Source organism: Denticeps clupeoides, chromosome 3 (genome assembly GCF_900700375.1).
Source record: "Denticeps clupeoides chromosome 3, fDenClu1.1, whole genome shotgun sequence".
Classification (NCBI taxonomy): Eukaryota; Metazoa; Chordata; class Actinopteri; order Clupeiformes; family Denticipitidae; genus Denticeps; species Denticeps clupeoides.
The window spans coordinates 14,153,844-14,172,273 of NC_041709.1; the positions used below are offsets into that span (position 1 = coordinate 14,153,844).

General features: G+C 42.4%; 1 protein-coding gene across 1 annotated transcript in view; it reads right to left on the reverse strand.

Moving 5' to 3' along the window:
• The window catches only part of hcn1 (hyperpolarization activated cyclic nucleotide-gated potassium channel 1), a 64,881-nt gene that overhangs the window by 15,812 nt on the left and 30,639 nt on the right, over nucleotides 1-18,430 (reverse strand). Inside the window, exons 4-6 of the mRNA XM_028971956.1 lie at nucleotides 9,707-9,925; nucleotides 3,685-3,831; nucleotides 322-562 (exon numbers count right to left, since the gene is read on the reverse strand). Coding sequence (XP_028827789.1) covers nucleotides 322-562; nucleotides 3,685-3,831; nucleotides 9,707-9,925 — 607 coding nt within the window. The remainder of the gene's footprint in view (nucleotides 1-321; nucleotides 563-3,684; nucleotides 3,832-9,706; nucleotides 9,926-18,430) is intronic.

The window sequence follows — 18,430 nt, forward strand, 5'->3', positions numbered from 1 at the left end:
TTCTGTTCAAGGTTTCTTTGCTTATGGCAAAGTTATTTTCCTGCCACAGTTGCCAAGGGTTTTCAAGAAATTGCATTTGTGACAATACAGAATATAGCTAGAAATCTCCACAGACTAGTTCTATGTTATTTCCTGTGGCAGAGAATATGTTTGTGACATTATACGTTTACATCACCAGTTGTTCAGAAATCCTGTTTCATGCATTTAATCCTTATAGTTACTACTAATGTAGTGTAACTACTGAACAATAACATGAACTGGCAATGGTAAGGTTTTAAGGGGTTGCATAAAAAAACGTAATTAAGTGTAATACACACTGACCTCCAAAGTAGGATCCGTCGGTGAGCTTCATTTCCTTGTTGAATTTAGTGATGACGCTGGCCACGCCATGCTGGATGAAGTACATCTTTTTCCCAACGGTGCCCTCACGGATGATGTAGTCATTTGGCTGAAACACCTCAAACTTCAGTTTGCTCAACATGCCTGTCACAAAGTTGGGGTCGGCATTGGCAAACAGCGGCATGGTGGCCACCAGTTTCCGGCAGTTAAAGTTTACAATTTCCTATGAAAAAGGAAAAATTGTGATATTTTGATTATTACACAAAATCTGAAATTCTGCAAGCGTAAAGAAATGTAACATGTTCTGAAAGTAGGAAATCCCTAGAGTAAACAAGATATGGATTACATATAGTAAATGGGTTTAAAATGTAACTATTACAAAAATTATTACTTTCCGTAATTTAAGAAAAACCTAATAAATCAAATGTGATGGACTGGTAAAACAACTAGAAAACCTAAACTAGAACTAGGAAACCTAATTCTGCCACCAATCACGACATATGTAGCGACAGAAAAAAATAATCAATGAAGAAGAACTTTACATGTTGTGAATGGCCTTGTTTTCCTACATGCTTAAACTGAACACCAACCCCAGTCCCCAGAGGATGAGGACGACTGTAGAGCAGAAGTCCTGGGGGGCTTTCGCTCGGCACAGACCAAATTTTTCCACCAACTCCAAGATGCATTGTTAGTGCTGACGGACACACGGGTGACAAGCCAAAGCCAGGGGGGCTTTGACCCCAATCAGGCACAACGAACAATGAAATAGATACCCAGCATCCAGTGCCGGATCTCCACAAGCGAAAACAACCCCCCTTCCCAACCCGATGTTTCCTATTTATATCCAGTTTGTCGCTGGGTGATGTTTGTAAAAATAGAAATAGTAGTGACTAAAAAAAAGAAAAGAAAAATGCAATGAAACATTAGCTTTTCTCTCACCTTGTGTCGTTGTTACATGAGCTCATTCTGTCTCATTACATCACTGTGAATTACGTACGCTGTTTGCTGGTTTCTGTACTTCCAGTTTTGTTTTATTATTACAGTAATGCAGTATGCAGGGCCGCTGTTCCTTTGACAGAGCTGTTCTGTGCTTTTTTGGACTTTGTTGATCTAAGTGATCTGTATTATGACGAGCCTGCTGCACTGAAAGGCCAAGTTAAAAAAGAATTCACAAAAAAAAATGACAGGCACTATTTCAGTAGCATGAAGAATCCGGCAGTATATGCTGCCATGGCCTGTCAATCTTCAGACAGACACAGACTAGAGAAGACTATTGTGACAGGTTGTATTTAATGACTTTATTTTGTCATAGGTAGTTCCTGGGCACTTGTGAACTTTAAGTCCATGTTGGTGTACCCCGCAGCCATGTTTTCCCCAGACAGCCTTACCAGGTAAATATCAGACACAAACATTTTACTGAACGGGAGTCTGTAGCTCGCAGCTGACACACCCCATCCCCATCCACAGAGGATAATGCCCCCTGACAGCTGAGAAGGTACAGTCCTACCCAGGACAGCGTCCCAAGGGAAACTGAGTCTGAAGCATTACAAGTCAGTTACACTCTGTCCTACTATCATGAATCAGCTGGAACGACTGAGGCTGACTGAGATCCATTCACTTTCTCAGCTGACGTGTATGCCATGTATATCCTATTCCCCTGAGATAGGAAGGCCAGCACTGGGGTCATGAAATAAAAATAAAAATAGATGAATGTGTTGCTGGTCAGATCCTGGCAAAAAATGTTATTGCTGACTGACTAACCAGATCATTGATCAACCAGCAATGGATGAAAATGTATCGAATGTACCCAAACCATACCTGGTTTTTGGCGTACGCATTCTCAAATGTGGGTGGCTGATATTTATCTGCTGTACTGAATTAATTTTGAACTGGTTAAATCCTGTGGCTGAACGGGCACTTTTTTTAAGATTAGGGAAGGGCCCTTCTATAGCCATGTCCCAATCCTGTCCTCCAGCAGTCCCACACTGGAGGCCTAATGTGCTCTTGCCAAGAAAGCATTAATCAGCGTGAGAACCCGCATTTACCATTCTGACGCCCTCCTGCCCTGGAGTGTGTTTCCATCCATCCTCTGCGAAAGTCTCACTCCTACCACCACTCACTGCGTCCAGATCTCTCCCATCCCTCCCACTTTAACATTGCCCCTGCCTCACCTTCCATTAGCACCTCATGTGCCACTTCTCTGGTACTTCAGTGTCCCTTCTGTTCACAATGGTTCCATCTGGTAGTCCACCATGTTTACAATTACCAGCGCTAATAATTAATGGAAGACAGAGTATCCTGCTACTCCACCCATTTCACCCAGTTCGGGAGATTTCCAGTTTCTAGTCAACAACCTTCAAACCCATTTCCACATTTAAAAAAAAAAAGACTGGATAATAAATTCTTCTTTCAATCACAACAAGCATCCATAAATCTGTCGTCCCGGAAACTCAAGTGTCTTTCAGTCACACAACACCCACTCCCCCTCCTGTACTACCAAGTTCATCATTCTCTGAGGCTCCATCTGGCCTCACACACACACACACACACACACAAACACACAATCACTGCAAGCTCATCTCTCAGCCTTTCAGAGCTCCACTGTTCTGCTGTCAGTCTCCGCGCCGGCCTACCCACTCAACTCCTGTTCCATGCTCCTCAATCCATCTGGGCGCTGGTAATGGCCTCTGCTCTATTTGAATCCGTGCCATGAGAATGCCCCATGCCCTCTGCCACTGACATACAGTATAACTACCTTTCAGGTGTGTGCTTGGTTTGCTGCCAACATGACAAATGTGAAACTTTATAAAGACACGTGTTAGTACAGTTATTAGCACATTAAATAAACGTCCAAAATATCTACCCATCACTTTTTCCTTTAAGCTGAATGGATTGTATTTTCATGGCATCACCAGGTCTTCCCCCGACAGAGAGTTGTCTCACGTTAACAATTAATATCTTACCGTAAAGGCAGTTCATTACCAGCCAATCAATGCATGCATTCGCAGTTCAGACTTGTGTGGCAAATGTCTGGATCAGTTTTAGCACCAAAATAATCAAACAAATTTGCTTGTTACATACAGCAAAAAAAACTTCAAAATGTGGAAGGTTAACTGTCTGAATATTTTTAATAAAAAGGAGGAGCAATAAATACTATTTACCATACACCCCTCTGGTTCAATATTCATAAAGCAGGTCCAGTGTTGCATTGGCAGGAACACATAGCCACACTGCTGCTCAAGCTATGGACGAACTGCTTCAAAGCAGATTGACAAGAGTGGACTTTATGGTGGAAACTAACCGTAGTGAAACTCGTGTCCTCTGAGACACGTGTTGGCTCCTTACCTCTTTAAGGGGGTCGTTAAGCTCACTCAGGATGCTGTCTTCGTCAAAGATCTTGCCTTGATAGCGGTGTTCGTAGTAGTCATGGATCTTCTGCCGCATGTCTGCTGGCAGTTTGTGGAAGGACATGTACTGCTCCACTTGCTTGTACTGTGAGCATAAAAGAGATCAGACAGATTGATAATGAGAACCCGGATTGCTCTATCTTACTTCCTGTTTCATGTAACCTTTCGAATCTGTTCCAAAAAAGAAATGATTTTCAAAGGCAATATTTCTTTGTGCCTTTATTTTGACCTTGCGTGTCTCCACCTATACAGCCACACAATTTGTGTTCTCCACTCCCAGGTTCGTCCATTGCGGGGGAGCAGGTGGCAAGTCCATAAGTCGGTATGGCTTTAGGCCTGACTGGCCGCTCCGATAGCATCGTCACCGTGGCGGGCGGTGGAGCTCCTTCCCAGCTATGAATATACTTACCCTTCTCCTGCCACTGGAGCACTTTTAATAGACCTTGGGATAATGCAGCGCACTAGGGCTCACGCTGTGCATTTAATGCTGAGCTTGAATGTTACTGGGTCACGGCCCATCGTGAGCAAAGGGTTGTGATGCCCTTTTACAGTTCACCACAGAGCCTGTATTAGGTTACTGTTAGCAAATTAGTCTGAAAAGGCAGTGGGGTTAGGTAGCTCTGGACAACATGTACTAAACATGATATCCTTATTATGGTATTTACTGTATTATTCAAATGCAGAAGACTGGGCGACAGGACAAGTGATGCAGGTCTTCTGAATACAACTGTCACATGTAACATTATGGGGGAAAAATCATATCGATGAAATAAATGTTTGTTATTCATCACTTGTGCATTATGTATATAAGCCTAGTCTCTGCTCTGTGTTTTATCTACCTGCTGATATTGTGGGTTTTTTTTTAATTAGGGATTGGAATAAAAACTTTTGTTGTTCCAACTGCATCCCCTCGATCACCCTGCTACAGAGACAACAAATGCTTTGCTAAGATACCCCTGGCCTTATTATTTCTAACATATTCAGGTTTATTTAGAATTTAGAATTTGGTCTAATTTCTCCAAATTATACTGACACCGAAGGTACATTTTAGTGATGTATACATATTCCAATAAAGAAAGCTCTGGCCTGAGAAATGACATAATCAGAATAAAAAGTGCCACGCCATCAATCTAGTGACCCCCCAAAAATCTTGAGGAAAGAAACCATTTGTTTCTGGATGTCTGTGTCCTTATTTAAAATCACAGTGGTGAGAGAGTAGGCCTCGGGATGACATTTACCACACCTCACAGGTGCATCTGAGACACCTGTGTGTCCAACTGGGATCGGTTTCGGTCGGACGGCTCACGGCGCACTTGATACTTGAGTGTTGTAGCAGCCGGTGAGACACAGGACACTCTGCGTTAGTCAGGGTTTGGTGGAAGGCAGGCCTTGCATATTTCATGAAACAGCGGAGACACACAACCAGAAAGGTATCATCGGCGTGTGTGTCGGGGACCAGAGTGTAAGTAATGTACGCTAATTTATGTCTTCGGACGGCTCTGACAGTTCGACCATGCGGCGGACAATGCCGGACGATGTCATCGCCGAGTGAGTCTCATCCATTTTAATCAGCCTGCGCTCACCAACCAGGATGCTGATGGGCGCCGTCATCGTGGCCCGCCTGCCACCGCACTAGAGACCAGACACCACTTCTCACGCTCACACTGTCCCCTGCTGTCTCGTGGCCTGCCGAGAAAAGTCTCATGTACCATAATTGCTGCAGTGCAAAAGGCCGCCCAACATCTAATGGATACAGTACAAGTCAGGCTGGTTAATAAACAGAGACAATGTGCACTCAATTGATTGGGAAACTGCTGCAAAAGGCAAATAAGGACTGCTTTCGCCCCTTTTTTGTGCCACATTGATTTGCGCGGAGCACGATCTTTGTTGTTTTGCTTTGTTTTTTTTTGGTGGGGAAAAGGTTTGGGGTTTTTTTTTATGGTCTGTTAACATTTCCACTTTTAAACTTGGTTGCAAAGTTTGCAGAAGGTGAAACCCGGCGGCCAGGGCTAAGCTAGACTCGCACTAAGTAAAAACGAATCTCCGCTCATCCGCCGTGGCTTCAGGCCCCCACTTCCCACAGGGGGCACAGGCGGCAGCGGCCCCTCGGCACTGGCCCTGTGTTGCGGAATCTCCATTGAGGTAGTTTACTGATTCAGCTCCTATTAGACGCTGAATTATTAACCAGTTTCCTGCACCGTGGCAGGCTGTGTATACGTGTGCGTTTTTTGGTTGCTGGTTTGTTTTGCAGTGGTTTTTTTTTGTGTGTACTGGTTTGTGCTCTGAATAAATATGAGTCTAATGCAGGACAAATTCAGGCCACAAACTGTCCGGTAATCTCCAGCTTCGTAGCTGGAAATAAGATGTGTAAAAAAGATGTGTCATTCTGTGTTGGGACAGCAGTTAGTCACTCCTTGTGGGAGTGCTGAACGCTTGTGTCTGTGATGACCGTGCCATGATTCACCGGGATCCGGAGGGCTTAGCTAATGAAGTCTAATTAAGTTGACTGCACGCCCTTCACATGCAGGACAGTTTTTGCGTCCTGCAGAAACGCTCACACTCTCTGAGAGGTGATGCTGCAATAACTCTGCGTCCTCTACTCAGCAGGACGGACTGGCTGCCATGAGGTGGGCGGAGATTCTGTAGTTGCAGACCCATTGCATGCTGGGATTTCACAGTATTTGCCTGAATTCAGGTAGGTGACATAAAATATGATCATTTGTAGTGTTTTCCATGAGCTGTAAACCAGTCATATTGGAGGAACAGATAAACAGTTCATCTAAAATCGAGTTTGAAAAAAACTTTTTGACCATTGAAAATTCAATTTCTGTAAAAAAGCAAGATTTGGCCAACAAGTCGTGGCCTTCAAAAATTTCTCAGAACTGTGTCTTGAAAAAGGTCATTTCCACCTCGACTTTCTGTGTCCCCACCACCATATCGCAATATCTGCTGAATGTATTAAACGTGCATCTAAAGGTGGCAGTGTTTTATTAGATGACAGGAGCAATTCAGCGGTCAAGTTTCATTTGCATGGAAATCATCTGCTGACAGTGACAAACCCCATCTTCTATTCCAAAGTTCAAACATACCAATGAACTATAAATGGCCCCATTCACAGCCCTGGTGATGCAACGGTGTGCCAAAAATGCTTGCGCCTCTTCTTGTAAACAGCGCAAATAAAAATAGTTCCGGGCACGAGGTCCCCAGCTCTGTGTCCTACTGATGTTTGTCCTTGATTGGAATATTTCTTGGCCCTGATAAGGCCCATATTAGCAGTATGTCATCTTAAAGTGCAGTCATTACAGTGCTGGCACACAGAGCAGCACTGCTGCTATGAGGCGCAGCATCAGCACTACCAGACGCAAAACAAGCTGATCTATCGACGCCTCTGTAATGAGAGATCGTGTAGCAGGACAAAATGGCTGCAGGACAGCGTGCCGTACGGAGCCGGCTGGGGTATCGTAATTGCATCTGCGAGCGGCTGGCACGCGCTCAGCGTGCTTGAATAGGTAATGTGTTATGGTGGAGGGATGAGAGGTCAGGTGAGTCTGCTGCAGCAGAGGATGCCACTACAGCTACAGGTACAGCTGGTGGTGTATTTACAGTCAATTGAAGAGCAAACACTGTCCTCTCATCTCTTCCTCATGCCTCAGCTCCTGCAGGGTTTGAACCAGGTTCATCTGCCCATTGTCATCAGGGATCAGAGCAGCAATGAAAGGAGCAATTGAAAGATACCACCTGACAAAGACTCAGCACAGGTTCCTCTGGCATAATAAGCCGCGTGCGAGTGCATGAGGCACATCAAAAGGAAACGCATTTCATGCTTGTCTTCCCAATTCGACAAGCAAGCCAGCCGCACTCTACCGCTGTACTGACTACTTCCCCATTTGTTTCTGTAATGAGAGTTCAGCAGGAATTTGTCATATGAAATATACGAGGAATGCTCTTTCCTAAAAACCAGTTGCTAGTTAATGAAATTAATTATTCCTCATATTTAGTCACAGATTGCATTGAATGTGTTGCTTAGCACCCGGGGACCCGTAATTAGTAGGTTGCTGGTTCGATTTCAGAGCACCCCTTCCACTTTGCAGATGCCCCCACAAGGTCAGGGCAATACATTTTTCATTGAAAGACAGCAGGTAATGCAGCAGCCTCTGGATTAAATTAATATAATGCTTGGCCCATTTGTGACTACCTTTTCATTGTCACTTCCAAGGTGACACTATCTTTGTGCACGCTGACGATAAGACATAACAGGTAGCCTGTGACAGAGTAATTGATGTGAGCACTGTGTAGCACGTATGGATGTTTCATTAACTTTGTGACCATTAAATCTAACATTTCTAACCAGATAAGACAACTGTAAGAAAGTTGAGGATGTTGTCAATAGCAGGAATGTCCTTTGTACTAAGACTGGGTAAAATTTTAAGACATTTGTGGCAGCTAGTGTTGATATATTGATGTTTTTTTAAGATCAATTTTTAATTACATTTTTTTAGTTAAAGTAGCATGATATACTCCTAAACAGCATAAAATCAGTCTCAAATGGGTTGGAACTGCTTCTAAACAGGTTGTAATATTTTTTTTCTGATCAATAAGATATGAACATATCATTTATGGGTGATTATCACATGGTGAATGTATAAAAATCTATTTTTTTGGAACAGTACCCTGGACACTACCCTGATACTAAAAGTATTCAAAAAAATTTTTTTTTTAAAAAGGTTTTAAGCATGTTGGTATTGAGTGCAGCTGATTATTGTTAATGTCTGTTCATGCAAATGGGAACTCGGTACGAATGAGAAGCTTGTAGCTTGGTACTTCTGCACATTAAACGGTTCAATAAAAAATATATACATAACCGCTCAATTAAAAAAAACATACCATAGCATACCATACCATACCATACCAGTTTTATTTATAACAACATCGAGGCTGGATATGATCACTCTTTACTGGTATACAACCAATTTAATGGAACTCCATTATAATTGTAATGTGTGTGTCATTATTTTGCATGTTAATATAGCTCACCTTTTTTCTGCACAGTGTTTGAATTTAAAAAAGTTTAAATAATAGGGTACGTGATGAATTACTGTGACATGTCTGTCTAGTCAAACAGAGATATATTTAAATGTCAATAAGTCTACATGCCCACTGGCTCAAGCAGAAAGCTTTTTTATAAATCTGCTTTATTTTTGTAGGATATTATAATCCACTAAAACGTGACAACCCTCAGAAACACAAGATTCTAAGATGTGGAATAATCTGCTGCTCACTGGGCTCATCTGCTCACTGCCTCCGAGGGAGAAGTGATCACAATGTGTTTTAAAGTCACATGTCAGAGCATATTTCAACACGTATCTGAAAACTGCAACAATGAGTGCAGTTACCTTGTGCAAGAGCATCTGTTCTCTCAATTGTAATAAATAACAAAATGGACTTTGAGTCATAAGTTATCTCTTCACACCCAAAAGTGAAGTGAATAGATAAGCTCTCTATTTTTCGACCTGATGCTAAGTGCAGCACATGAGGAAAATTCGCTGGTGTAAGGCCGGCCAGCACCACCATTTCCATAAATGAATTAGACAATAAACAACCACTTAGTACCAATCTGTATCTTGGTGAGTTATAATTTATTATTTCTATCACCCAGAACACAATCTTCCATGATGATTTCATAAACAGAGTTTACAAGGGGAGGAGCCCAAAACATCACATCATCACAAACATCATTAGAGATTGCTTCTTTCTTACTTTATCAATTAATTAAGTCAACCTGACCAAGTCCTTGACCTTACTCTAGCTGGCACATCCCATGTTTAGGTTTTGTGCCTCGTGCTATGCCTAGCACCTTCAAAAAATGGTGACAAAATGGCCACGTGGGTTAGGGTTCAACCCACATCATCCAGCCTTAGAGAAAAAAAGACTGGCATGCAGAATGGGTCGGAGAACCTTACCTTCTCCTGGTACTGCCGTCGGGACGAGTCCAGTGACTGGATGAGGGCGGTGGCGTGACCCACAAACATGGCATAGCAGGTGGCGCCCACAATCATGCTGAGCATGGTGATCCACAGATCGGACATGCTGACGGGTGCCCGGGCGCCGTAGCCGATGCAGAGCATGTGGCTCATGGCTTTGAAGAGTGCGTACGAGTACTGCTTGCCCCAGGAGTCGTTCTGTGCAGGAAGAGAAGGGACAGGGCTTAAGGCTGGGAGGCACCAGCGAGCCTCCGTAGAACACTGCTGCCAACACAGACTTCATGCTTCGGAGACTGACAATCACACAGTGCAACACTTCCTCTCCCTATCTCACACTCGCTCTCCCCTGCCTTCTATCTCTCCTCTCAGTAACCATGGGCTGTGAAGCAATTGATGGCTACAGGCGCCGCTAATCATCATCTATTACTTCCATTTGTTTTCTACACTTGATCCATGGGAATCCTTCGCAGCCGACTCGGTCGTAGGCGAAGGGAACAGGACTGTGTGTGCCGAGTGCTCGTCTCTGGGACAATTAGCACAACTGCACTTAATGGAATTCACTGTAAATGCAGTCGGGCAGAAATGCATTACTGCCAAGCCATTCTGCCTCCGAGCCAGATAGGCTCTAATTATGGGCAAATCGTGCACAATTAGACTATTTGACTACTTACTCAAAGTCATTTTTAATAGCTTGCAGTTCTCTGCATTTGAGCTGTGGGAAGCATAAAATAAAATAAATGGATATATAGTAACGGGGAATGTACCATGTGAGGGGATCATGTCAAATTCCTCTTCTGCTGCTATAATCATCAGAATGGCCTGTGAGGTTTATTTATATTATTTAAGGAGGAAAGGGAGTAGGGAGAAGGGGGTGAGATGATGGCATGTGGTGGCCTAGCGCCTTTCATGGCTGCCCACTGCTCACCGAGGGTGATGGGTTAAAAGAAGAGGACACATTTCATTGTGTGCACCGTGTGCTGTGCTGTGTCTCATAATGACAATCACTTTACTTTCACGTGTTTTCAGTTGCAGGGTACTCCACTAAGACACATTACCTCAGACAGGTATGAACCCTGTGCTGAACCAGTGAGAAATATACCCCTATGTAAATGTTTCGCATTTGTGTGTGTGTTCGACAGAGTGTACTGCAATAAGAAAGAGGGATGTGACAGCTCCGTGGCCCACAGTTGTTCCCAAGTTGCTGACTGCTTGAATCGCTTCCTGTCCTTCGAACACAAAAAAAGTGCTGAGAGTGCTCAGCGTAGCTCACGAACATTACCGTAAATCTCGCCCCCCCACACCTGGCATACATCTGTGCCATCGGATCTGAATATATTTCATGCCGTGCCTGTAATGGGTCCTGTGCATGTCGTGTTGCGCGGTGGTCCTGCAGGAGATCGGACTTAGCGATTGCCACTCCAAACAGCAAACCTGATATCTGCCAGTCCAAATGGCAGAATCCATCATGCAGCCTGCATAATGGCACATTTATTGCTAAATTAGCGTCTGCGCTGACTCACCTATTAATATGAAATTTAATCTCCATGCTGATTCTGTGAGGGTCTGATTGGGAAAAATTATCTGATAATTGCCTTCATCGCTCTGGCATCAACCTCCGTCCCAATCCCTGTTATATTAGAGCCCCCGAAGCCTTACGTCCCCCAGGTCTTTGCATGTCATGTTCCTGCCTGGACATGACACCCTGGGCTCAGCTGGACAAGTGAAGGCGCATAGGAGCTCCACAATTAAAACTGATGACTTTAAGTATTCTACAGGATGTGGTCAAGTATGTGTCATGCGTAACAAAAAAGAAAAGTTGCTATAAAATATTGATAATTGGAAATTAAATGGGTCTCTTTTTAAACTTGACACGTAGTATTCGTTTATTCCTCCAAGGCATGTACCTTGGCTGTGTGTGAGTGTATGTCACAGACACTGTTCCGTTACAAATTTTGCAATAAGTCAAACACAGATGGGACACCTGGATGTGCTCGCAGAGTTCGCAGTGGTGATTATCTTAGAAGGTTTTTCACACTAGCATTGGTACTGAGCAAAAAAGCAGACCTGCTCCCTCTTTCACCATGTAATTGCCATTTGCTGTACTATACCACAACATAGCACCAATTGGTCAAAAAAAAGCCCAGCAGAGCCAAGTCGCAACGCCAGCAAGAACACTGCGTTTTTGTTAATGAGGAAGTGCTGCTTCCTCATTAACATCTTTTTCACCTGAGAGCTTTGGTTTATATTTATTGTCTTTCTATTCTGAATAAAAGGTTATATTTATCAATCCGCAAAATTATATAATGAATGTTACAATAAAAATGCAGCGCTTAATCATAATAATAACATTCAATAACTATAGCTACCAATCATTTATTTAATTGGAACATTTTTATTTTACGATAAAATATCAACAAAAGTTAAAATCTTGTACATCGAATCTAATCCAGCTGCAAACTTTGGTCTTATGTAAGTGTACACAATACTTTTTTTTCTTTGGAAATACTGCCGGACCTGCATTCACATGTGCAATGCCATGTCAGTAAAGGGCTGTAAACAGCTTTTCACGGTCAAAAGTCTTAGTCTCCTCTCTCTTGGCAGAGCTTTTGCTGTTGCGCGTCATCATCCGTCATCTTCAAGGATTTATTCAAGAGCACAAGAGGCTTGACAACTGTGCTGAGCCAGACACAGAAAGCCGCAATCACATGATCCGCTGATCCAGAGGGAGGCCTTAGAACATAGGAAGACAACATGCAATCATTTAAAGAAGTGTAAACCATTTCAGATGGTGCAAAGAGAGAATGGGTCGATATTCTGTCCATTCAGGAGCTCCGTGGAGAAACATGGTGGGAAGATTAATGACAGAGAAACAAGCTTGGGACAAAAGTCCTTGAGACAAGTGGCCACAGAACGGACAAGTGGTTTTAAATCACTGGTGCCCTCTTGGCTGCAGTACCATTTTAATAAAAACATTTGTCAGTGCCAGTAATGATACACACCATAAATACATTTCCTGGACCTGGTAAAAACATTTCCTGTCACACGTCATGCATTTAATGTCACACCATTTCATTTCCATCTTTCCACTCCAGCAAGCCTTAAAGGAAATATTACGTTTTACTCAAAACACAAAATGTGTTCTTGTATGTGTAAAATGTATATATATATGTGTTATAATATATTTCATGGACTACTGTCAGGGAGAGCCACAGCTAACCAGTGCATAGTCATACCCCCACATGCCCCCTGTAATCTCAAAGCATTATTATAAAAGCTTGTCGACCATTTCATGCCCAGCTTATGGGAACATAAAAACGTTCTATTAGTATGGATGATAAGATTTTATACTTCACCCTGCTAAAGGGGAAAAGAACGAAAAACAAAAAGGAATTTGTCAGATGTCAGCTGTTTTTCCTCATAACGCATTTATCATCCTTGTTATTTTGCTGCCCACCAACTGGCAAATCACCAAGCTATCCAAAGCGGCATCTGTGATCTACTGGAAAGACAAGGAACTGCCTGCCGAGCTCCAATATGAAATGAGACCAGAGCGTTTGACTTCCTACTGCTTTTGTGATGTAGTGTTGCAATAACATGGGGCAGCTGAGCGACTTTTTTTTTCTGCAGTAAAAAAAAAAAAAAAAAAAAATTGGTTTTGGACAGAACCCGACAAAAACTACAGATAAAAACATATTACAGAAATCTCAGTCAAGTGAGAGGCGTTAAACAACATTACAAACAAATCCTTTTCTGTCATGATGATGATGTTTATGTTTGATTTAACAATAATATGGTTGTATTATATTTGAAACATTTATTAACTGATTTAGGTTATCACTCAATCCATATCTTGGGGAACAGACCCCAGACCAGACTCTGTGGTCTTCTGGTTCATAGGCGAGTGTGTTACCCACTAAGCTACATCCATGCCTTACACCTACAGTAAATTTAGAAATGCCAATCCGCCTAGCATGCATGCAGTGGAGGGAAAGTAGAAAACCTTTAGGAAATCCAGGCCTACATAAGGAGAGCATGCAACCTCCACATACACTCGGAATCAAACCCCACAAAAATATTTAAAAGGAATAAAAGCTTTTTTTATACTATTTTGCCTGTTAATGTCTATGCATCAAAGGAACAGCAGTTTAATATGGCCCAAAGTATGATCTCTTCATGGAGTGCATCTTTACACACAGGACATGACTCTGGAGTGGAAATTACCATTAACACCTGGGAAGTGCATTAGCAATGAGACTAGGCCTGAAAATCCACTGACAATATCCTTCTTTACTGCTCATCTGACAAAGCTATGTAGCTCCCCTACTCTAAAGCTGGCCAAGATTAGATAAGCTTTTGAATCTGGCAGATAAAAATATGCATTGATTTTTATATGCATCAGAGATGGATGATGGATGTGTTTGTTGTCATGGAGAGCAAACACACACTAAATCAATCAAGGATTTAACAATCCTGTTAAATGCAAGTCTTCACACCCGAAATCCAATGGGAAAAAACTGACTCATTGTCCAAAAAAATAAATAAAATAAAAAATGTGTGATGTATGTGTGAATGTGCATGAGATTATCTGGCCTCTTGAGAGTATTGGTACTGTGAGCAACTCTGCTAATAACTTTAGCAATAAAAATTCAAATGAGCCTCAGCAAACTCCATAGCTCCAAACACACACACACACGCACAGAAACACACACATATTGCCCAAAACTCATTATGTGCATTATACACATCAGGAGACTCAGCATTAGACACGGCATTAGTTTCCATAGTTATGCGGCTGACACACAACTTTACACCATTGTGTAAACTGTATTTCAGATACATGAAAGAAATGAAGCGTGATTTGCTGCATCAAGGTTCCATGACTTTTACAGAGTGAGAGGTACCCAGAACCACAACAGCTACCACCGCCTTCTGTAGCACCATGCAGTACCTCTGGTATGCTCCTACCTTGTCAGAGGTTCATCCGATAGCAAGTTAGTGACTCTATCAAGCCTGTATTGTGATAAACTGGACAGAAGAGTGAAAGCAAAGAAACCTACAAGTGTCACACAGTCATGGGGGCCTCTGCAACAGAGTTGGGAAGTACTTGTATTTCCGTAGAAGAAAGAATGCCAAAACTGTGTTCATCTGTTAAATAAAAGTGAAAGTGAAGTGATTGTCATTGTGAAATACTGCAGCACAGCACACGGAGACACAACAAAATGTGTCCTCTGCTTTTAACCCATCACCTTTGGTGAGCAGTGGGCAGCCATGACAGGCGCCCGGGGAGCAGTGTGTGAGGACGGTGCTTTACTCAGTGGCACCTTGGTGGCAACCTTCTGATTACGGGTACGTTTCTTTACCCACTAGGCCCACCACCAGCCATATGCCAAATGTGGGTATGTTAATGAATTGTTTAGAATATATTTTGATTTGTGAATGGATTACAATTTACATTTACACCATTTAGCAGACACCCATATCCGGACCGTCTTAAAACCAGTAGTTACACAGTCAGTCCCACTGGAGACACTCAGGGTTAAGTGTCTTGCTCAAGGGTAATAAGTAGGGTTTGAAGTGGGGTGACATTGGGGTCTTCTGGTTCACCACTAGGCTATCATGCTTCCGTTTGAGAGTGCAGTGGGACACTGAACTGCTTGAATTATAACACATTAGATTTTTGGACGGTACTATTTTAAACAAGGAAATTCCTTGTTCCTTTCAGCAACATTGTTCAGAGAATACGATTATTTCAGGTTTCCCCTCTCCAGGGCTGATTTTCTCCCAAGAAAACTAGTCCAGGTCCAATGGGCTAAGCATTGGCCCCTCATTACTGTCGCCTGTGATTAAGGAAAAGCTGCTTGCCTGAGGAAGGGGCCTTCTGTCCTTCCATTAGTCATGTAGATAATAAGTTCCCGAGTCGTGTACAGCAGCACTCAGCACTATCTGCAGCCCCGCCGCATTCATCCTCGCACAACCGTATGCTACGTCACCTCCCCCTATCTGTTGTCAGAGATTAAACTGGCCCCAGGCCTTCAAAAGAACAAACACAGGCAGACAACACAGATCCAACACAAACCCAGAGAACCCAGCACCAAAGAGGTGATGGTAAAAGCCAAACAGAAGGTTTTTGTGTTTTGTGTTAGCGATAAAAAAAGATTTGTTTGCCCCACAATTGCAATTGTGATCTTTAGAAAAAGATCTAAAGATCTTTAAAGTTATGTTTTCTGACAAGCCATCAAAACTGTCCCAAGCTGTGTCAGGGAAAATAAAGCGTTGACAATACAGCAAAAGAGCTGATTAAAAATTCAGCTGGAAACATTAATGCAGTCTGAAAGGTTGAGAGGCCATGCATGTCAACGCCGGACTGGACTTTTCACTTTGGATCTGCTCATCCCCGCTGTCAGCATGGTCAGTCCTTGCCTAAGGTTAAAAAAAAACACTCTTTATTTTTTTCTCCCCTTCTCTTCTCCACAACAATCACCATCACTTGCTCATAAAATGGACCAATCAGATAGACGCAGGCCTAGGGGAAGCCTTTGGCTGCTGCTCAGGCCAGTATCATGGGAGCGTTGATATCTGCACTGTGCGTAATTATTTATAATGAGGTGAAATGCAGGTATCCTGACTTTTCTGACTATTTTGTTGTCACACGTGACCAGTGGCCATGGAGCAATATTCTTGCAGCACATTTAAAAGGAAATTGCCTGTAAATAAAATTAATCCCCTTCCCTTCATTTTACATTTTACCACATTCTGAGCACAATTCAGTCTATTAAACTGGATCATTAAGTGCTTTCACCAACAATTACAAGCATACTAGCATAGCTGAAAATGTTTTTATGTATATATGTGTATATATATATATATATATATAGATAGATAGATAGATATATAGATATAGATATATAGATATATATATATATATATATATATATATATATATATATATAGATATAGATATAGATATATAGATATATATAAAAAACAAGTCCATGCCTGAGATGATTTTGTTTCTTTTCTAATTTTCTAAAGGTCTATATCTTGTAGACCTTTAAATGCACTTCCTATTTGTATTAAATAATATTATTTTGCATCATCCATTCTCCTTGTATTCAACATGAAGTACAATTTGATTAAAATGTCTCTGTGTCTAAATTATAATATTTGATTGATACCTCCTATTTATTGTAGTCAGGGAATATGTTCAGTCTATTCACCACACAACAAAGGGTGTAATTGGCTTTTCGATCATTAAGGCACCACAGACTACCTACCCTGGGACCAGAACACTGCACCTGTTCATCAATTACAGTTTTCTAAGAATTCAGGAAATAATGTGGTTCATAAAAAGCTTACAGATCATTAGGCAAATTATTCTGCATTACCGCCCATTCCTACAAAACATTGCTCTTCAGGCCAGGACTGCTCAAATCAGCACCCTCATGGGATGGGTACTGGCAAATTTACACCCTTCTCCAACAACTTGAGCGAATAGAAAACCTGGGACTAAATGAGGAGAGGGGGTTTGCCGAAGCCTATGGTGGAGTTGTGTGCAGAGGCAGAGGAGTTAATAATGTGAAGAAGAAACAGCTGCATTTAGACTTGTTTCTAGCGGTTATTATTGAGAACATCAAACCTCACAGCACTAACTCACTAAAAACTACAGACATATTGTCCAATAAAATGAGAGGTAGGCACAAACCATGGCAGAAATACATTTACCCCACTCATACTGCCACACATGACAGAGGATACTGAGGATGGGACATTCCAGTGCTGTGCCGCGAGGGTGGATGTTTGTGGTGCGTAAGACGGTGGACATGTGATGGTGAAAAGCGATGACACATGCGCCCTAAGTGCTCACACCGGGAGCGGTGTGAGTGCAGACCTATCACTGCACCGCTCATCCTCTGCTTCAGCGGAAGAACAGGAACCCAAGGCCAGCATTTTAAATCCAGCCCCACGGGGGCAATTTCCAAATCCTGTCTCATTCCCCCCCAAAATGAGCAACCAGAAGCATTTGACCTCTCATTTAGCTGGAAGAAAAACCAGAGAAAGTAGTGAGTCATGACTGTGTGTGTGGCAGAATTATTTCTTTATTACGTAAGTGTTTGTAATCTGCAAGAAATCCAAAGTAAGGTGCACACATTGCCAAGTGTGAAGATGGTTACAGAATCCTTCTAAAACAAACTCTGTATCACCAGAACGGCTCCGGTTCTGCAAGGAACAGGCTCAGCAGTTTCCACTGACCAATCAGATGGATGCACACCCTTCTTCCAAAAGATCCTCTCACTTGGTGTTTTAATGACCTTGGTGGAGACGCTAAGAATTCACTCCAAAATCTCCCACAGTGGTTCAGCTGGTCTGAGATCTGGTTACTAAAGGTCACATACAGTGATCATTTTCTTGCTAATCAAAACAACTTTTTTCGTCCACTTTAAGGGTGAAATGGGAATTAGGAAATGGGTTTTGTCCAACCTTCTATGTGGACAAGACTTCATGCTTGAACACAAAATGAGGTTTAAGAATAAAGTTGGTTTGACTGAGTTCTTTGCACGTCCGCATGGTGATGTGACGGTTAGCGATATATATCATCATGTATCCAACATATATCATCATGTATCATAGGTTTCCAGTTTGACTCCTGGCCCTGCCTTTGTATGTGCAGATTGTGCATACTCTCCCAACATTTGGTGCAGGTTT